Source organism: Oncorhynchus tshawytscha, linkage group LG10, assembly GCF_018296145.1.
Source record: "Oncorhynchus tshawytscha isolate Ot180627B linkage group LG10, Otsh_v2.0, whole genome shotgun sequence".
Classification (NCBI taxonomy): Eukaryota; Metazoa; Chordata; class Actinopteri; order Salmoniformes; family Salmonidae; genus Oncorhynchus; species Oncorhynchus tshawytscha.
In genome coordinates this window covers 26,688,727-26,709,931 of record NC_056438.1, presented here as the reverse complement: position 1 = coordinate 26,709,931, position 21,205 = coordinate 26,688,727, and the positions used below count along the sequence as shown (strand labels likewise).

Here is a 21,205-nt window from a genome sequence, read left to right as displayed (position 1 = left end):
ACAAGGTGTATCCTTTAAAGTATACCACTGGAGGGAGGCAGAAACCTATCTAATGAAAAACGGCGGTCCGTCTCAATTGTTAATCATGACTTCCTCTCTTCAGCTTCTTGCCTAACTTTTATCGTGTGAAGTTAGGTCATGTGGATATTTGTTTGTCATTTATGTTATTTTTTAACCCCAGCAACACATTCGTTTCGGTAGATGCTTAGGGCACAACTGTGTTATTGAGGGGGCGATATAGAATAGGTAGCATTTTTGGGGGCCTCATCAAAAGATCACACACATTTGTGATACCATGAACAGCATACATTGACGTGTTAATATGTCCAGGACGAGTTTGGTTTCCAACCATTCATCGTAATCTATTTACATCCAACCACAGAAAGTCGCATGAGCAATTCAACACAAATATGGATGAAGAAAATGGAAGATACTAAAACCCTTTTAATTAACTGAAACTGTTAATAATACTGAACTGCTAATAATCAAAATATATTGCAATAGTTACAAGAATCACAATTATAACACGCAAAAAATAATTCAACTTTCCTCTCTCTGTTTCATAATTTTCCTTCAAGTTGCAAGAGGCAGAATGTGTCTCACTGGAGAAAGCGAGTGAGCGAAACAGCGCCCCTCTGTCTCTGTATGTGTAGCCCATCTATCTGATGATGTCTGGTGAAAAAGAGTATGATATTGTTGCCGCCCATAGCATTGAAACAAGGGGGAATTTGGCTTCCCTTAATAAAGAGGAGACCAAATGAATGGTGAATGGTCCTAGCCCCCCGCAAAAAAAGTGTCAAGGGAAGACTGTTTGGAATTGGCTTCACACCAATCACATCAAAGTCAAATGCCATTGACAGAAAAAACTTGAATTGTTGCGTCTCGTTGTGTTGTTTTCCTCCAGTGGCTAACTTGCTTGCTAAAATGGACCTTTCCTAAATTAGCCATGGAAGTGAGATAGGGATTTGGACTTGTGGTTTTACTTCATTCTCTGTACTGGCCAATGATTATAATACTAATTCTGATCCAACCATAAATTCCTACATTGTGCCCCTGGCCTGAGAGGATGGAAGTTCAATATGTAGCTAGATGCAGTAGGCTAATGTTAACTAGCTGATTCATCGTTGCCCATGAAAGGAAGTTAGGCTAGCGAGCAACCAGCTTTATCCAGGTAGCCTAGGACAACAAAAACTTAAAGTGTGTACTTTACGACAGAGTCATAGACCTTTTCGGCAACATGAGAGGAGGATGGCATTGGCGTTTCTCTACAAGTAGGGTGAGTCAACATGTTCTTTACACACACACACACACACACACACACACACACACACACACACACACACACACACACACACACACACACACACAGAAATCAGTACCATGAATATTTCGGGATCATTTACTTTTTTTACATGCAATATCCTTTGTGGACTCCACCGGACAGATGTTACTCTTTTGTTTTATGATGAAACAAAGGTGTGGTTGAATTTATTCTGCCACTGTGTCTAATTATTGTCTCGGACTTAGGCCGATATCACGGTGGCAATGCATATTAACTAACAAGTTATAGAGCAAACAATGCAATTATCACAACACATAGGTTGTAATATGGCTTATTTTTCAGGCTTGGCTTTCTCAGGTGATTTTACCCATGCACCGGAACTGGTTGAAACCTATTGTATTTTGCTCTGTGACCCAACTTTCCATAAGGCTTCAAGGTCATGATATCTACCTTTCTCTTAAATGTCATTTGGACTAGATTTAGGCTGGGAGTGTAATAATTGTTGACATTTTTATAATGTGCATTGTGGATAGATGGCAGCATTCACGCAAAATTGAAAGCGTGAACCACTGCATTTAACCATGGCAAGGCGACGGGGAATATGGCAGACTACAAACAGTGTTGTCATTCCCTACGCAAGGGAATCAAACAGGCACACCTCCAACTCAATCATCAAGTTTGCAGACGACACAACAGTAGTAGGCTTGATTACCAACAATGACGAGACAGCCTACATGGAGGAGGTGAGGGCTCTGGGAGTGTGGTGCCAGGAAAATAACCTCTCACTCAACTTCAACAAAACAAAGGAGATGATAGTAGACTTCAGGAAACAGCAGAGGGAGCACCCCCCTATCCACATCGACGGGACCGCAGTGGAGAAGGTGGAAAGCTTCAAGTTCCTCTGCGTACACATCACTGACAAACTGAAATGGTCGACCCGCATAGAAGGTGTGGTGAAGAAAGCACAACAGCACCTCTTCAACCTCGGGAGGCTGAAGAAATTTGGCTTGGCACCTAAAACCCTCAAACCTTTACATATGCACAATTGAGAGCATCCTGTCGGGTTGCATCACCGCCTGGTACTGCAAATGCACCGCCTGCGACCGCAGGGCTCTCCAGAGGGTGGTGCATTTTCCATTTGTTTTGTCTAGTTTTCCCACACACCTGGTTTACATCCCCTCATTACTCTACGTGTATATTATCCTCTGTTCCCCCCCATGTCTGTGTGTGGTATTGTTCGTTTCGTTACGTGTGTAACGCTACAGCCTGGTTTTGCGCCAGGTATTGTTTGTAACCCATGGTTTTGTTACTTGTACCTATTTGTGTAATTTGTTGCGCTTGCTTTTTCCTTGGGCTGGAGTGTTGTGACGCTGTTGTGTCCGTCTGTTTTCCTCTGCCTTAATAAAGTGTGCCTGTTCACTCATCTCTGCTCTCCTGCACCTGACTTCCTTTGACCAGTTGCGCACACTCTGACATGTGGTCTTCCCAACGCATCACTGGGGGCAAACTACCTGCCCTCCAGGACTCCAACCGCACCCAATGTCACTGGAAGGCCAAAAAGATCATCAAGGACAACAACCACCCCAGCCACTGGCTGTTCACCCCGCTATCATCCAGAAGGCGAGGTCAGTACAGGTGCATTAAAGCTGGGACCGAGAGACTGAAAAACAGCTTCTATCTCAAGGCCATCAGACTGTTAAATAGCCATCACTAGCACATTAGAGGCTGCAGCCTATATACATAGACTTGAAATCACTGGCGACTTTAATAAATGGAAAACTAGTCAATTTAATAATGTTTACATATTTTGCATTACTCATCTCATATTTATATACTGTATTCTATTCTACTGTATCTTAGTCTATACCGCTCTGACACTGCTCGTCCATATATTTATGTATTCTTAATTCCATTCCTTTACTTAGATTTGTGTGTATTGGGTATATGTTGTGAAATGGTTAGATATTACTGCACTGTCAGAGCTAGAAACACAAGCTACACCCGCAATAACATCTGCTAAACACATGTGACCAATACAATTAGATTTTTAATATTAGTGTTCTAGGATATTTGATCCAGTATTAGGATATTTTTAGTGGGACATGGTTGCATGCAAGTTCCTGTCCGGTGTCATGACGTTGGCCTGGGGGTAGGTTTATGACAGTCATAAAAACCTCTTCCCCCCTTTTTCCTCTCTCTACCCTACTGATGTGACATTTGAAAATCCCTTGGTTAACATAGAGATTCTGGGAACATCAGAAGGTGGGGGGGGGAAATTAACTATATTCTGGTAATCCGACCAATTGAACATATGCGGTGGTACTTAATGAATATGATGTCAGTTCAGTTGTCATCTGAGACATTCTCATCAATGATAGGATGACAAACTCTACAGTGGAAAGTCTGCACATTGTAGTTATAGGATTCACATGGAATTGTTGTTCAATTTAAATGTTTGAATATAAAATTACTGGTGAAGAGATGAAATGTAATTTTAGCTTCCAAATGAGAGATTTGGGTTTTCATGAGGTTAGGGCTCTGCTCAATCAGTGGCCCGCCTCTGAAGAGACATGGGTTATAAAACTTTTCAAACACACCCTTCTCGCTCCACTATATAAAGCCTTGACCAAAATGTAACCTCCGGTTCCAAGTACGTGAGGTCTGCCACCTCTGCGTTAAAAGGACTAACATGTCAACTACAGAACTAAGCCAACCTCAGTGTGAGCTTTGGTTGCAAATGGTATGAATGTTGAACTCTAGGACAGAACAGAGGAACCCGTCTACCACACAACGACGTTACTACAACGTATTAAGTGGCATGTTGACTGCAGGAATGTCCACCAGAGCTGTTGCCAGAGAATTGAATGTTCATTTCTCTACCATAAGCCACCTCCAACGTCATTTTAGAGAATTTGGCAGTACGTCCAAACAACCTCACAACCGCAGTATGGCGTCGTATGGGCAAGCTGTTTGCTAATGTCAACATTGTGAACAGAGTGCCCCATGGTGGTGGTGGGGTTATGGTACGGGACGGCATAAGCTATTGGCAATGAACACAGTTGCATTTTATTGATGGCAATTTGAATGTACAGACATACCGTGACGAGATCCTGAGGCCCATTGTCGTACCATTCATCCGCTTCAGCATAATAATGCACGGCCCCATGTCGCAAGGATCTATACACAATTCCTGGAAGCTGAAAATGTCCCAGTTCTTCCATGGCCTGCATACTCACCAGACATGTCACCCATTTGTGCATGTTTGGGATGCTCTGGATCAACTTGTATGACCATGTGTTCCAATTCCCTCCATATATACTGTTGGATTCAATTAATTTCCATTGTATTATTTTAATCTTATTTTTACAAAAACAGTTGAGTGTAACTCATTTGGTTAAATGTAATGCCAAACAAAGTGTTCATGCTGCTTGAGATGGAACCCTGGATAGGATAGTACATCCTCGGATTATCATTAGAAGGCTCTGAATGTTAAATAAGTAGTTCACTAATCAGAAGTTCAACAAATACGCTGTTTATTTATCAGTTTGCATTTGGTTCAGCATTGTCAATATTGAGTGAACACTGTAAATATAGGCTCAGTTGATTGAAAGATAATTGATACAATATGGACCTGCAGGGGACCTGTAACATGATGTATTTGAGAGTTATAGGACAAAAAAAAATACGATATGCAGGAGGAAAAAAGTATGTGTAAACAGTAGCCTACATAAAAATTGCCAACATCTCTGACATAGAATATGTAACACACAGCCAGGACAAGTTGAGAAATCATTCTGAAAACAACGTACTTCCTGCCCTACTACATGCTGCCTTCAGAAGTAAAATCTCACCAGAGATATGGATTGTCTGGCTAGCGAGAACATTAGATTAACTTTATTCCTAAGAGAGAACATTACATTCACTTTATTCCTAAGCGAGAACATTACATTAGATGAACTTTATGCCTAAAATTTGGGGGAAAATAACCTCAAATTCTATCTAGACTAGAGAGTTCAATCTGTGAAAGTCAATCCTCAGATTCATAGAAGGAAATGTTTATCTCTGATAAACAATTCGGAGTAGTAGGGGATGGTATAAAGCATCACTCTGACAGGGGCCTCTACTCTAGCTCACATAGCTCAGCAGTGGTCTTAAAACAATGAAGCCAAAACCCAGGATAGAGGGGCTGAGTGAATTTAGTCTGGACTCTGTGCAAGAGGGTCATTTTGTCCGAAACACTGTAGAAGGACAGAGTGCCCGCCTGGTGATCAAGATACACTCCTACTCTGGAGGACTGAGGGCGTGCCACTTCAGTCTTGACATTATTATGTCGGAAAAAGTAACCATTACTACAGCACTCTAAACTCCAGGACTTGTCATTGTGTCCGAATTGACAGTCGTCCGCAGGCCCTGATCGGCTGATGTCTTTATACGAGACGCCTGCATAAATCTTCCACCCACTCCACTCCACCTCCCAGTAACAGCGCCCAGACAGACCTTCCCTGCACAGCACCTGACACAACTGAGTGAATCTGTCTGGACGGCTGGGGTAGGAGTAGCCTTTGCGCTTCAGTTTCACCTTTCTGTTTAGCTCAGACAGAAAGAGTTGCCTGTATAATGTGTGTGGGTCCAGGGTGAGCCGACAGGAATCTGAGGGAAGAGAAATGAAGAAATACAAATATGATAGGAGTGTGGTTGAGTATCATTGGAGATACGACTTTTAGAACATTTCCGGATAAAGGGACTCACATTGTAAGAAGTCGGCTCTGGTCTTGGGTTCGGGAGGGTGTAGAACATCTACTAGATTCACTGAAACACAAAATCACACACAGTAAAAGACGAACTGAAATCCCGTCAAAGTATACAGATGAAACTCTCATTTCTAACCTACCTCTGGTGGAAATTCTGCACCATTCCCTCTTCAAGACGCCCTCTAGTTTCTCTCTCAGGTTAGACACAGCCTCACTCACATCCTCAAAGTGCGGAAGAGGACGGACAGCGATGGTGGGTAAATCTGAAAATACACTGGGACTGGCGAGAGACTGATAACTCTGCAGAGCGAGAGAGAGCACATAGCCACCAGAAAATGATTAAACAGTCAATCGTCTGTGCGCGAACTAATAAATTCCTCAAATGAAGCACTTTGCTTTTCTACGAGAGGCATTAGTTTATGTCGGCGAGCTAGAGAAACAACATTCTACTTACTACTTTAAATAGCTACAAAGGCTTTGGTAAACCCACCCCAGAATAACGAGTTCCTTTTGCAATAACAGACAGATGGTCCCTCAGTGTAGCTACCTCCAGGAAATGGATGTGATCCTCTGTGTGTGCGAGCTTCTCCAGCTCAACCCCTCTCATCTTCAGCTCAGCGATCTCCTGCTCCAAACGCTCCATGAGGCCTTCAGCTTGACTCACAGCTGTATACTCCTGGGCTACGATCAGCTCCTTCATCTCAGAGCGCCTTCGCTCAACGGAGTCAATCAATTCTGTGAAGATCCTCTCACTTTCCTCCACTGCCGCCTGTGCAGAGCGCTGTTATGAGACCGACAAAGACAAGAGAACGGTTCATGTTTAAAAAAAAATCTACTCTCTCTCTAACTTGGAGCCCAGTGGGATTGGAGTGGCCTTTAACTGTCTGACTGGTTAAAAAGCAGTGAAATCGGTTGTGATTCCAGGTTGTCTTTGTTGCAATTATACTGTGCGTCTAAGAAGATTGCGATATCATACCAATGTGGTTCCTGAGATATCAAACACTTCTCCAGGCAGTGTGTGGGATCTGATCATCTGTGCAACTCTACTGCAACAAAAACGACACAGTCGATCTACTCAGATCAATACTCACACTGAGAGACTCCACAGCCTTTTGCACTTCCTTCAACTCCTTCTCCCTCTCCTGGACTCTCTGCTTGACCCTCTGCTGACTCAACCCGATCTGCTTCTGTGGACAAAAACAAACGGTATTTATTTGACATTTTGCAGGATGAAATCTCTTGAGATGCACCGTCTCATTTTCAAGAGTGTCCAAATGAAGAAAAAAAAATCTAACAAAAATAGAGAGTTCAATCTGTGAAAGTCCATCCTCAGATTCCGTTGAGCGTAATGGACTCCAATGAGTGTAATTTACTCAATATTAGGATTTGAGAATATATTTTTTAAATAAATATTTATGAATATAGGGCAAAGAAGTGGGTCAATACTAAGCCTTGAGGTACTCCTCTACTGAGTGAAAGGAGTTCTGATTTGTGTTCTATGAAAAGTGTTTTCTATTGCTAAGATAGGAGTGGAACCAGTTTAGTGATCTTTTAGTGAAACCAATCTTTTTCAGTTTTCCTAGTAACATTGAATGAATGATCAACTAAATCAAATAAAGATGCCACCATCTTGGTCAGATGAAGAATTTGTATATCGTAATAAGTTTCAGTAATATTGGAGTTGTAGTAGAATGGTTGGGTCTAAAGCCAGATTGAAAAGGGTAAAATTTTATTTATCTAGGTAGTGATATATTTTGGAATGTAATAATTTCTCACAGATTTTTGCTATTGAACAGATTACTATAGGTCTATAGTTGTTTGGGGCTAAAGAGTTTCCACCTTAATGAAGAGGGGTCTTGACTGAGCTACATGGTATTGATGTGATGTGACAATGCAAATCTGTCTCATATGCCCATCTAAATGTGATTTTTTAAAATCACAATAACTGTAATATTAGCTTGATTCTCACCTGTTTCTCCATCTTTTCAGCTGTGATTGAGACTGTATCATGGCCTTTATGTTCATCCATGGTACACAGATAACAGATACACTGCTGGTCGGTCCGGCAGAAAATCTCCAGCAGTTTGTCATGATGAGAGCAGATATTGTCCTGCAATTGTGTGGTGGCTTTGATCAGCTTGTGCTTCATCAATGGAGCTATATTATAATGAGGCTGGAGATGAGTCTCACAGTAAGAGGCTAGACACACCAGACATGACTTGAGAGCTTTCTGCTTTCTTCCATTGCAGAAATCACATTCCACATCTCCAGGTCCAGCAAAGCACATAGCAGGAGGTGTAGGCTGGAGTCCTATCTTCCTCATGTTCCCAACCACCATGGCTAGCAAGCTATTCTTCATCAGAGCCGGCCTAGGCGAGAAAGTCTGTCTGCACTGGGGACAGTTGTAGGCGCCCTTTGGATCATCCTTATCCCAGCAGTCCTCAATACAATTGCTACAGTAACTGTGTCCACAGTTGATAGTGACCGGCTCCTTCAGTAAATCCAGACAGATAGAGCAGCAGAACTGGTCCTGGTCCAGGAGAACTCCCTGCTCAGCCATTTTAGCTATCACTCACAAAGACCAATAACTGGAAAGACAAAGACACACCCCGGCAGAAATGAAAAAATCTAGGTAGACGTAAAATGTATCTCCCAGTCCAGCAGTCTAATTGGAATTCAATAATTCATTTTTTTACCAATCGTGATTTCAATATAAGACATCACAATTCAAATATAATTGTTGATAACCGACTAGCAGCGAGACATCGATCCGAGATCGGAAAGGGGGACATAATTATGCGCCACACAGGAAGTATGCACACCAACATCCGGCTGATCTAATTATTTTCGTTCTTAAAATATTTGGCGGTTTGAGGAAGACATTCGTAAAAATTGGCCTGCGTAATGTCGAGTAACTACATATTTATGGTGTTCATTTATTTTTTATGTCGTTAACTATATTTGTATCCTTTGTTTAATTTCGACGACGGTAAGGCACACCCCGGCATGTAGCCATGTTTGCGTTCTGTTTCTGCCCAACTAGCTAACGTGTTAGCTTTCCTCGTATCTGTAACGTTTTCAGTCTTCTGCTAACTAGCAGCTAGTTTTTAGATCTAAACGTTTGCAGCTCGCTGGAAATATGTCGAACATTCAGAGAACGAATGGCAAATATCTGTGGTGGTCGCTTTTGGGTCTTGGATTTCAACCTGAAGTCGCAGTATCATCAGGGGCCAGCAAAGCCAATGTCAAACACATCATTCTTGGCCCGTACGTGTTGATTGTCGTGGTAACGGCTAACGTTAACAGTACAACATCAGTAGTGCAACTCTGTTTCAATCCAGTGAGAAACTGGCAATGGCATGACATTTAAAATAAACTAATAGACAGAGACAGACGGACTCTATTCTCTCAGGTCAGTCAAAAGCCTGTTTTGACACCAGTTACTGTCTCTCACCAACAGAAATATGTTTGACAAACCAAACAAGGATGCGTTCTACATAGTTACCCATTTCCTGTTAGAGAAACTCAACCCCACCCGCTTCCACGATACATACAGGTGATGGTCCCATTCCCAGCTTGTTTTTCTTCACAATTTTGTAATGTTCTGCAATCCATATAATATGCTGGGTCTTGTATGCAGGCATTGCTGGCCGGTGTTGGACCACAAAGCAGATGCTGAATTCCGTAAGGTGACCTGTGCTTGGCTGCGAGATCTGATGGTAAGGATTTGGCATTCATTTCAGATGTACAGGATTTGACATACTTGTTGTAGCAGATGTATACTGTCTGTAAGTATGGCTGTTAATCAGGTCTAAAGCATTTGAACTTGATCTGTGCTTTCAGGATGAGCAGGGCAGCACAATTCCCAAAGTGGTGGCGTCACTGTTCCTCTCGCCTGGTGGTCCCAAGTTCGTCAACCTGATGCTCCATCTGGCCAATTATGTTGAGTTTCAGGAGATGCAGACATTTTCTACAGGTAGGAAGGCCAGAGAGGGGAAGGCGATGTGGGAAGGTTGACTCCGCCCAAAATCTGTACATGAAAATTAGACCGAAGTGAGGAATAATTGTATGGAGGTCAATGAGTGTGGAATTTGTTAACTTTTTAATGTTAATTTGCTATGTGAAATTAATAAGTTTTGTAATGAGATTTTTAAGAATGCACTGATAAGTGGATCCACATGGCATTTCAGCAACTTTGAAAAAAAAAATTCTGTCGGAGTTGTGCCTGTTGTTCACACACGTATCTGCCCTCTCTCATTGGCTAGAATGCTACCACCTGATCTCGCCTGCCTTCCATCTTTGAGGACATGTATTCCCATTGTGAGAGCAGTAACTCTACTATCTTGTCAAATAGATCATCTTTGGGAAGGCCTATGTATGACTAAGGTTTGGGCTAAAAGGCATACGCCATCGATTTTTCTTCTGCCTGTGAATTGCAAGCGTCTGTCTAGTTGTTTTTCAATGTGTGTTATTAGATGGCACGTGGGTCCCAGAGGCGGCGGCAGCCCCTGCCTCTTCTGTGCAAATGGCACTGAAGCGGTTTCAGCTGGTCAAGACCAGATTCCTGAGGGGAGCTGTAGAGCAGGACCGGATCTTGCATGAGTACGAGAGGCAGGCCCAGTAAGTCACAGGCAACTGTACAAACCACAAGCATTGGATATGTTTCAGATATATATTTTTCAATGCCTAGAAAAGTATCACATTTTTGTTGACAATTTCAGTTGGATAAAAAAAACAGATCCTTTCATTGGGTAGGTATCATGTGATTCTGACTAATTAGCACAGGTGCAAATAATGAGCAGGCAATCAAGCTTTACTATAAAACATGGTCACAGAGGTTGAGTTTATATACTCTGAATGTCTTGCTTTTGTCGGTCAACTGGGCTGTGTATTCACAGGCAGCTAATTATTTCCCCTAATTTATATTCTTCCCAATCAGATTTGGGCTGCCTGTGTAAACACAGCACTGTTGGTTCTTTTTTAATGTGCCTAGTTTTGCCCTTCTACGTCTGTGTCCTTCTCTTGTAGATCTCAAGTGAAGTCTCTGAGGGATTTGAGGGCTGAAGATGCAAAGTATAATGATTTGCTCAAGTATGTATGAGATATTCCATCTATCCTTCAATTATTTTTGTTGTTGTTGCTCTGTTTTCAGTCACCTTTTGGCATAAAACACTGCTCAAAGTGCCAATAAACAATGGCAGGTGGTTAAATTCTTTATTTCCCCCGCACAGGCGTCACAAGAATGGAGCTGACAAGGAGGAAACTCCTCAAGCTGAGAAGATTCAAAAGGTTTTTCCTTAATTTCATAACTGTCTAGTTCGTCAAACATCACTGGAAACTGACATTCATTACATTTCTATCTGCAATGTTCTGACCCTTACACCTCTGAATGAACAAACCCCAGGTGCGCTCCCTGTGGTCATCCATCGACGGAGTGCTGTCCACCCTGGAGGAGGAGCGGCGCGTGGTGGAGTGTGTGATCGGGGGAGGTGTGGACCAGTACACCCTGGATGGGACGGGCCTGGCCCTCAAAATCCCCCGGGTTCTGCTGGAGCGGATAGAGCAGTTATCCCACCTGGTGAGAAGCACAAAAAAATGATACCGTTGCCTTTTTAGGTTAGTGGGTGACGGTGCATTTGGAACTTGATCCATATCTCTCCTTGAGTACTCCGATGTTCCACATGTTCTAGAACTAGCACAACTGATTAAATGAACGAGTAGTGATTAGTTGACCAATTGAATCTGTTATGCTAGTGCTGGAAATTCATAAAATAAGTGGAACTTGGCCTCCCGGGTGGCGCAGTGGTTAAGGGCGCTGTTCTGCAGCGCCAGCTGTGCCACTAGAGACCCTGGGTTCGCCCAGGCTCTGTCGTAAGCGGCGGGCGACGCACAATTGGCCTAGCGTCGTCTGGGTTAGGGGGGGTTTGGCCGGTAGGGATATCCTTTTCTCATCGCACTCCTGTGGCGGGCTGGGCGCAGTGCGCACTAACCAAGGTTGCCAGGTGCACGGTGTTTCCTCCAACACATTGGTGCGGCTGGCTTCCGGGTTGGATGCACGCTGTGTTAAGAAGCAGTGCGGCTTGGTTGGGTTGTGTATCGGAGGACGCATGACTTTTTAACCTTCGTCTCTCCCGATCCCGTACGGGAGTTGTAGCGATGAGACAAGACAGTAACTACCACGAAATTGGGGAGAAAAGGGGTAAAATTCACACAAAAATAAATAAATAATAATTTAAACAAATAAGTGGAACTTGAAGGGGCTACTGCTCTAGTCTGCGTGTTTATCACTAAGCTGTGTGTTGTCAGTCGAGTGTGGGCAGTGTGTACGAGGCAGACCAGCTGAACCTCCTCAGCATGCTGGAGTTGCTCCACCAGGCCCTAGGTCTCCTGGTGGAAGAGAAGGTCAAGATGGCAGGACACACCCCCATTGCTCAGCTCCACCCCCTGCTCCTGCAAGAGAGAAACCTGCAGATGGCCCGTGCCCTGGAGGACCTCCGACTCATGAGGTGCGTTACAGCGATAAAACATTTTTAAACCCATCTTGAACTGTAGTAATAAAGCTCTTTTAAAATGGTGTTGCTCCTTTCTCCTTGGTATCACTGCATCCCACTGTCTCTCTCTTTGTCCAGGAAGAGGATTTCAAAGGAGGAAATCCCCGAGGTAAAGAGCGTCATCAGGAAGTTGGAGACGGAGTGGGACCAGAAGTGGGCAGACTGTCTGAAACGCACGCCGCTGACCTTGTTTCTCAACGAGGATCCTGTAAGTGCCTCTTAGGGTTTGTGACCTGGATGTATTAAATGGAGGCTCTGTCCATATATAACCAGTAGCCCTTACCCTCCTGCAGACTAGTGCTATTCTACTACGGCGGCTGTAATCTTTAACTTTACTGACTTTATTGTCCCCTTGGAGATGTTTTGTTGCAGTATGATGTACATGTTTTAAAGTGGCATTAAATACAAAACAAATTGACAATACAACTTTAACAGTTACATACTAATAAAGAGAGACTAGGCTGCTGGCCTTACTGGGTTGATAGGAACATTAGCCCGAGCTATTTAGGAGATTTTATCACACTTGGCACAAATTGTCTAGTTCTGTTCTTCCTGCCGGGTGGTACCCTGCGCCCAGAGGTGAGTAGTTCAAAGTACGGGTACAGGGGGTGGCTTGAGTCTAAAATGATTTTGTGAGCCTTACGGAAGGCCCTGACCTAAAAGATGTCATCCAGGCCTGTCTGTTTGACTCCATGTACCTTACTTGCTGTGGTGATAATCCTTCTCTGCATATTTCTCTGGCTGACAGTGGCATGCCAAACCAACAAACAATTCAAAAAGTAAAAACTCTCAAAAGATTTGAGTCAGTCTAGTACAGTCAACCTTAAAATATCCCAGATTTATGAGAAAGTACAGTCTGACTCTTTGTAACTCAGGTCTGTACATTAAATCCACTGTAGCTTATTGTCCAAGAGGACACCCAGATATTTGTATTCCTCTACAGTCTCTTATGTTCTGACTTCTGATAGATGTTGCAGTGGTAAGTGTTGTGCGTAGACTTCAGGAAGCATACATCTCTTTGGTCTTGTTTTTATTGAGGACCAAGTGTGATTCCTCACTCTACCAACTCATTTAGGACCGGACCATGGTGTTTCTCATCATGCAACAGGCTGATCAAGGAAGTGTCTGTCAGGATGGGAACTAGTACAACTATTAGTGTACAGGAGTGGGGTCAAAACGCATCCCTGAGGAGAGCCTGTGTTTGTGTTGCGTGTGTCTGACACGTGGGGACCTACTTTGACCTGCTGTGACCTCTGGCTCAGGAAGTCCAACAGCCCCCATCTAAAGAGAAGTTTCTGGTTGATTGTGATGAAGGCAGAAAAAAAAGTCAGCAAACAGAACCCTGACATGGGATTTGGCACCATGTTGAAAAGAGTAAGAATGGGCTTAGAATGACTTTTCACAATTTTCTCAGCATTTGATTACTAAGGATGTCGAGGCCACAGGACAGTAGTCATTCAACACAGCGGGATTAGACGTTTCTCTGCAATACTGGCACATGTTGCTGGTTGAGCGAGGTTTGGAGAATGTCTGTAAAAACACCAGCCAGATGTTCCGCGTCCACTTATTTTGTCTGGGCTTTTGTTACATTTCCTGAACTACTTCAAAAACATCTGCCTGTTGAACAACAACCCTCTCAAACATATTTATAATGACTCTTCCATTTGTTTTACCTCTGACACGAGGTCATCAGATTCCAATCTTGAGAAGAATACATTCAGTTCATTGGTCATGTTCTGGCCCTCTTGTCTCCCAAGGTCAGCATTGGTTTTCCCCTTGCCGATGTAGGGGGCACAAGCCATGGCGTTAATCCCTTGCAAGGCCACTCTTGAGTTTTCTGAGGAGAGGGTCTTCTCCACCCCTTTGCTTGAATGCCTCCTTGTCCACCAGTATCTATTTTGATCTCACGTCGTACATCTCTTAAAGCCTGTCTATTACCCTCATAAACTGCCTTCCTATTAAGTAGTGATTTTTTGTTTTTTTGATACCCAAGGCCTATTGTTCGGGACGCTTTTACAGGTTTTAGTAGGCACAACTGACTCAAAACAAGTTTACATAGTCTGAAACGACATCTGAGCGCTCATCAAGATCAGAGCTGCTGTCCTCCAATACCTCCCAGTCAAAACAAAACACCCTTGGAGACAAGTGATACTGTTGTCTTTTCAGATCTGTGACAATTTTAACTGGGTTTCCCCCTCTCCAGGGTTGGCCGGAGGTAGACAACATTGTGGTCTGATGTCCCCAGGGGAAGTCTGGTGGTGGCAGAGAAAGCATTTGGTATTGTCCCATAGCCCAAATCAAGAGTCTTATTTTTCCTAGTGTGACATTTCACATACTGGTGGTACGTGCACAGGACCTTGCGCCAAGTACAGTTGTTAAAATCCCCTAAAAATGTGGGTGCGTCGGGGGAGATGGATTCCGTTTTCTGTGACGACAGATTATAAATGATTTCTGATGCTTTTGCTGTATTAGCTTTTGGTTGTAAGTACACACCGGTCACACACAATTGGGGGAACTGTGGGTCGCAGTGACATGGAAAACAGTTCAATGTCGGGGGTACAGAGATTTTACCAGGATTAATTTACACCACTGGTCCCTGACAAACAGGCAGACACTCCGCCGTGAGGTTTCCCTGTGACGGTCAGATCGCGGTCCGCTCTGACCATTGTGAATCTGGCCTGCTCTACTTCCCTGTTCGGGACTCTGTCATCCAGCCAAGTCTCAGTAGACGCCAGCAAACAGGCCTTCCGGTATTCTTGTTGGAAGTGTAGATTCGCTGACACCTCATCCGCTTTCCCCTCAGTGACTGGGCATTGATCAGCAAGGTGGTGGGTACATTTATATAAAAAAATATATATACAAAAAAAAAGGTATTTGTCTGATAACCCTGTTCCACGTTTGTAATCCACTCGCAGACAATCAGGGATTAGATTGGCCATTGGGATATCCATCGCGTTTGAGTTGCACTGTAGTAGGAACTCTGCTGTATTAGATTTTGCTGCCACCAGCGTTTTCATAATTTAGTCTGTTAGTAGCAATCAAAAAGAAAGTCCAACACCCCACCACTGTAAAGCCATTGTTGACTGATGGTTTACAAGCAAAGGGAACAAATTAAAAACTCAAGAACGCCACACCAAACATCACACACATTGCGGGATGCAACAGAGCCACGCCCCCTCATCTCTCTCTCTCTCTCTCTCTCCCTTCAGGCCCTTGACTTTCTGTGCCCCATGGCTCCTCTGTCCTTTGAGCCGGCCACAGAAGCCAGTTTTAAATCCAGCGTTTTCTCCCAGTATCCGGCGACGCTACCCAGTGAGTAGAGGGAAACAAAATATTTCCACTTCTAGGTTGTTTTAACTGCATATTTTAACAATTTAACACTTTTTTTTATTTTCTTTTTAACTTAGAATTTTCTGAGGAGAAGCTTGTGGAGACTGACTCCATTCCAATGGATTCTGCCCTCAAACGGTATATTAATACTTGGCCTGCCTTGTTTTCATTGCTAATGGGCAACTAATAGTCTAATTCCTCTGTATTGTGTTGTTGATGGGAGGCAGATACCTGGGCAGTTCTGAGCTGTGCTCTGTTCGTCACTAGTCCTCCCTATAGCATACCTGCTCTCTGATGACCGGGGCGAGTTGAGTGAAATCGCAACGGACAGATACGGAGCAGACAACCGTTGTCTTGTTCTTTTTTTTATTATTATATATTTTTTTTACCATGAACTTCATTTGATCCACAGAAGTCTTTAACGTCTCTTTTTGAACAGCCTTTGCCCTCCAGCCGTTGAGAGGGTTGCGTCTCGTCTTCCTAGTGTGGTCTCTTCCCCACTGACTCCCCTCCATGCACTTTGTGAAACTCCTCTGGCTGTCCCTGTCAAAGCTCCCTCACCAAGCCCCCTGCCGGTATGTGATGTGCACCAAGTGTCCTATTCCATGTTCAGTTCAGACCAGTGGATGCTGCTAAGTGGAGGACGGCTCATAATAATGGCCCGGAACAAAGCAAATGGAATGGCATAACACCTTAACCAGGTGTTTGATGTATTTATCATTCCACTGATTCCGCTCCAGTTATTACCACGAGCCCATTCTCCTCCATTAAGATGCCACCAATCTCCTGTGGTTCAGACTCAGTCGGAAGGTTTAAAAAATAAAAAAAACGATTTACATTTTTTTAAAGGCTCATTGTTTTAGCTTATTTCAATGTTTTAATATTGCTTTTCATTTTTAAAGTATTTTGGCCCATGTTACTCCTGCACACAAATGTCCTTAATTCATGTTTAATCTCCTGTGGCAATCTTTCATTAGGCCAGTGTAAGGAAGACTCCTTGTGCATCTCCAAAGATGTCTGCGGTGAAGAGAGAGGCTCAGATCCTGGACTCTGAGTTTGACAACTTGGCAAATCAGGTACAGTTTCCATACATTTCCTCACTTGAACCACAATGCAGAATGAGGGCTGACCCTTCTAGTCATTATTTTGGTAGTTGTTGGGAGGCAGACACCTGGGCAGTACTGAGCTGTGCTCTGTCCGTCACTAGCCATCCCTATAGCATACCCGCTCTCTGATGACCGGGGCGAGTTGAGTGAAATCGCAACGGACAGATACGGAGCAGACAACCGTTATCTGCATAGACATGACTGATTTGAGTCACCGAAGAAGGTAGTCTTATGTACCATGCTGCTTAACATGCCTGGAGTATATTTTCGATTGCCTTACTAAGCCTGTGTATGTATTAGTTTGCAGAGGCTGTGACCACCAGCCCTGGTAATGGAGGTTTACAAGGACTTGCGCTGGGTGATTTACTGTGCAATCTTGGCACAGACCCTTTCTCCACCAGGAAGCAGATTCCACGTACCCCAGAGAGTTTGAGTGCGTATTGGACCTTATTTGATTATGTACTTTGAAAGGCAGAATGCTCTTTAACCAGTTTTGCTTTTTGTTGGGCAGAGGAGTAATGTTTTTTTTAAAATTAGTTCTAGATGTGAGGAGTTCCTGGCGAAGGGCAGTGGAGGAAGGAGAGGCTCAGAAGGCCCGTCTGTCTGATAAGTTTGACGGCGACGGCATCTTCAGGCACCTCACGGCCCTCTGCGAGGTACAGGAGACCTCCCTCAGCCCCGACGTGCACTCCCTGAGCACAGGCCTGGATCCCACCAATGCCGGTTGCAGTACTGCAGCCCCCGAGCAGGAATCGCTCATGTCTACCCTGCCCTGGGACTCCTCCAACACGGAGGCTCTCCACAGCCTGAGCAGTAGCGACGTGATCCAGTTCAGAATCGACCAAGAGGCGATCCCAGAGCAGTTCAGTATAGATCAGGAGACTCTCCCCGAGCTGCCGGGCAACGACGGCAGCTTCCTGAGCTCCAGTGACACATCCAACACAGAGGAGGAAGAGCTGCTCCTCCCCCACATCCCCTCCCTCCTTCCCACAGAGACTGAGCCGGCCCTGCTGGTCTCAAGCAGGCGTCTGGACAAGATCCAGCAGACCTTCAGAGAGACCTCCTTCATGGACCGACACCAGGGGGCACAAGAAATGTCTCCCCCACAGCATGACGAGAGGAGCCTGGATGCCAGAGACTGGCTGATGGCAATGTCACTGGAGACTGCAGCCACAGTTGGTGCGACAGACAAAGTCTTTTCTCTGGACCTGGACACTCTAGAGAGCCCTTCACCACCAAGAAAAGAGCAGTTTAGCCTCTCGCAACTCTTAACATTTTCCCCCATAGAGGACCTGTAGTGCCTCCTGAAAATGTATTTTATATATATATACTTTTTTTTTTCTTTTTTAACTTAGACTACCTGAACTATCTTCTAGTTTCTCACTTTTTCACAATTAAGTCTAACCAACTTCACTGCACATGCAATTCAAATATTTGTACCTATGTGTGGAATAGTTGTGTTCCAATCCTATTTTTCTAAGAAACTAACATGAATTGTAAAATATTGTTAATAAATGGTCTAGATACATTTCAATCTGTTTAATAATTATTTTTCTACGTGTGCATTTCCTGGGCCTGTGAAGGCCGAGTTTACAATTGCATTAAGTTTTTATTTTCTTAGGTGTAAACTAACATTTTCTGATGGTCATTGGACTTTTCAATTGATGATATGTCTACTTGATTTTTTTAAAAGTATTGCTTAAGTGTAGTAGACAGTCTTAGGCTATAGAAGACAGCCAAACTGTCTGGTTGAGATGTGTCTGTTACATTTATTTGGGCTGCAATTTCTGAGACTGGTAACTAATGAACTTTTCCTCTGCAGCAGAGGTAACTCTGGGTCTTCTATTCCTGTGGCGGTCCTCATGAGAGCCAGTTTCATCACAGAGCTTGATGGTTTTTGCAACTGCACTTGAAGCTTTTAAAGTTTGACATTTTCAGGATTAACTGGCAATGTCAAAGTATGGATGGACTGTCATTTCTCTTTGCTTATTTGAGCTGTTCTTGCCATAATATGGACTTGGTGTATTACCGTATAGGGCTATCTTCTGTATTTTACCCCCCCCCCCTGTCACAACACAACTGATTGGCTCAAAAACATTAAGTAGGAAAGAAATTCCACAAATTAACAAGGCACACCTGTTAATTGAACCGTATTCCAGGTGACTACTTCAAGAAGCTGATTGAGAGAATGCCAAGAGTGCAACGCTGTCATCAAGGTGGCTACTTAGAAGAATTAAAATATCAAATACATTTAGATATAACACTTTTTGGTTAGATTTCATGTGTTATTTCATAGTTGTGATGTCTTCACCATTATTATGTAATGTGGAAAATAAAGAAAAACCCTTGAATGAGTTGGTGTTTCCAAACTTTTGGCTGGTACTCTGTTGCATCTGTAGCCTACTACTACTAGTTTATAAAGATAATGCACAACGTTTCAGAGGGCATAAGAGGCCCATGGAATATGTGGCCTACTACCAGTGCAAAAATTGCATGCACTATATTACAGATAGGGGGCATAAGAGGCCCATGGGAAAAGGAAGGTTCTCGTCATCTGAACGCCATTACTGTTCCCCGAGCAGCATGATATTATGCTTGCAGCACGATGGTGCTTTCCCGAAGTTCAGCAAAGACGTGCTAAACTTTGGGAATGTCGATTGTTTAAAGTTTTTGAACTAGTGCAGTACGTGTTTTTCACAAAATTGCAACCACGTTTGAAAAAAGAAATGGATCATTTGACGTATTGTATTATTTATACCAGCATTTTTTGTTGAAATTTTACAAACATACTGGTATGTTGAAGGCTGTTGTGTAGGCGATCTTTAAAGAAATATACTTAATAAAATACATATGCTATTGGAACTATTCTGAGTCTGCAAAACTTAAATGTGCCTCTTGTGCTGGACAACGGGTTTAAGTTCGTGACTCCTTACTCCACCCACTTCATTCACTGCAGTCAGTGATGTAAAGTACTTAAATAAAAAATACTTTAAAGTACTACTTATGTATTTTGGCCCCAACAGATCCACAGATGATGCGATCTCTATTGTACTCCACACTGCCCTTTCCCACCTGGACAAAATGAACACCTATGTGAGAATGCTATTCATTGACTACAGCTCAGCGTTCAACGCCATAGTGGCCTCAAAGCTCCTCGCTATGCTAAGGACCCTGGGACTGCCTGGTATGGCAACTGCTCGGGCTCCGACCACAAGGCGCTACAGAGGGTAGTGTGTACAGCCCAATACATTACTGGGGCCAAGCTTCCTGCCATCCTGGACCTCTATACCAGGCGGTGTCAGAGGAAAGCCCTAAAAATTGTCAAAGACTCCAGCCACCCTAGTCATAGACTGTTCTCTCTGCTACCGCATGGCAAGCGGTCTAGGTCCAAAGTCTTCTTAACAGCTTCTACCCCAAGCCATAAGACTCCTGAACAGCTAACCAAATGGCTACCCAGACAATTTGCATTGCCCCTCCCACCTGCTTTACACTGCTGCTACTCTCTGTTTATTATCTCTGCATAGTCACTTTAACTCTACCTACATGTACATATTACCTAAATTACCTTGACTAACTTGTGCCCCCGCACATTGACTCTGTACCGGTACCCCCTGTATATAGCCTCCCTACTGTTATTTTACTGCTGCTCTTTAATATTTATTTTTATTTTTAAATCCTATCTATTTTTTACTGAACACTTATTATTCTTAAAACTGCAATGTTGGTTATCCCCGAATGACAGATTACTGAGCTCAATCTCTAGGTCAACCTCTCATTGCCAACTGCTGGAAGATCAATAAAATAAGATGGGGATACAGGGTTTCGAATTACAGTGGTGACTTTTGACCTTACACAAGAAACAACGTCTACTGAGTATTACTGCGCATTTACTGAATGTGTGTGGTACTTCTCCCTTTGTAATAATTTGCTTGAAAATGATGTCAAGCCTGCCTTTAATGTTTGGAAGTCAAATGCTAAACATTTACGTTTCTAATAAGACAAAGGCCAAGTAATAATCTTCTCACAAATTACAATTTGGAGAGATGGGCTATGATCCATGAATCAGTCCAAAACCTGTTTCCAAGAGGCAAACCTTTGGATTGATTGCGACCAACATGGGTTTAAGACAATTGTTGGAAGGCTATGCATAATTGGGATGATATAAACCTATAGCAACATAATTTT

At 43.4% G+C, this 21,205-nt stretch overlaps 2 protein-coding genes and 2 non-coding genes across 4 annotated transcripts; 3 read left to right on the top strand and 1 right to left on the bottom strand.

Moving 5' to 3' along the window:
* Positions 1-4,798: 4,798 nt before the first annotated feature.
* LOC112260019 (tripartite motif-containing protein 16) lies at positions 4,799-8,854 on the bottom strand. Its single transcript, XM_024434801.2, has 6 exons — positions 8,003-8,854; positions 7,125-7,220; positions 6,581-6,814; positions 6,174-6,333; positions 6,032-6,091; positions 4,799-5,932 (listed from the first exon to the last, which is right to left on the bottom strand). Exons 1-6 carry the CDS (start codon positions 8,591-8,593, stop codon positions 5,403-5,405), a joined length of 1,671 nt encoding a protein of 556 aa, XP_024290569.2. The 5' UTR covers positions 8,594-8,854; the 3' UTR covers positions 4,799-5,402.
* Positions 8,855-8,874: 20 nt separating this feature from the next.
* On the top strand, positions 8,875-18,554 carry LOC112260016 (HAUS augmin-like complex subunit 6). Its single transcript, XM_024434795.2, has 16 exons — positions 8,875-9,300; positions 9,494-9,589; positions 9,674-9,752; positions 9,877-10,009; positions 10,509-10,653; positions 11,062-11,124; positions 11,265-11,322; positions 11,438-11,611; positions 12,340-12,539; positions 12,663-12,792; positions 15,794-15,896; positions 15,992-16,052; positions 16,354-16,489; positions 16,892-16,990; positions 17,321-17,453; positions 17,558-18,554. Exons 1-16 carry the CDS (start codon positions 9,173-9,175, stop codon positions 18,316-18,318), a joined length of 2,499 nt encoding a protein of 832 aa, XP_024290563.1. The 5' UTR covers positions 8,875-9,172; the 3' UTR covers positions 18,319-18,554.
* LOC112261182 lies at positions 16,132-16,262 on the top strand. The gene has a single exon (XR_002955133.1).
* LOC112261183 lies at positions 17,072-17,202 on the top strand. Its single transcript, XR_002955134.1, has one exon.
* Positions 18,555-21,205: the final 2,651 nt, after the last annotated feature.

Excerpts from the sequence above, each read along its gene's own strand:
- LOC112260019 (XM_024434801.2), bottom strand. The coding sequence starts at position 8,593 with ATGGCTGAGCAGGGAGTTCTCCTGGACCAGGACCAGTTCTGCTGCTCT. Across the intron at positions 6,815-7,124 it reads AGGCTGTGGAGTCTCTCAGT|CGCTCTGCACAGGCGGCAGT; the intron begins GTGAGTATTGAT and ends GTCTCATAACAG. Across the intron at positions 6,334-6,580 it reads ATCACATCCATTTCCTGGAG|AGTTATCAGTCTCTCGCCAG; the intron begins GTAGCTACACTG and ends CTCGCTCTGCAG.
- LOC112260016 (XM_024434795.2), top strand. The coding sequence starts at position 9,173 with ATGTCGAACATTCAGAGAACGAATGGCAAATATCTGTGGTGGTCGCTT. Across the intron at positions 9,590-9,673 it reads CGCTTCCACGATACATACAG|GCATTGCTGGCCGGTGTTGG; the intron begins GTGATGGTCCCA and ends TCTTGTATGCAG. Across the intron at positions 9,753-9,876 it reads CTTGGCTGCGAGATCTGATG|GATGAGCAGGGCAGCACAAT; the intron begins GTAAGGATTTGG and ends CTGTGCTTTCAG.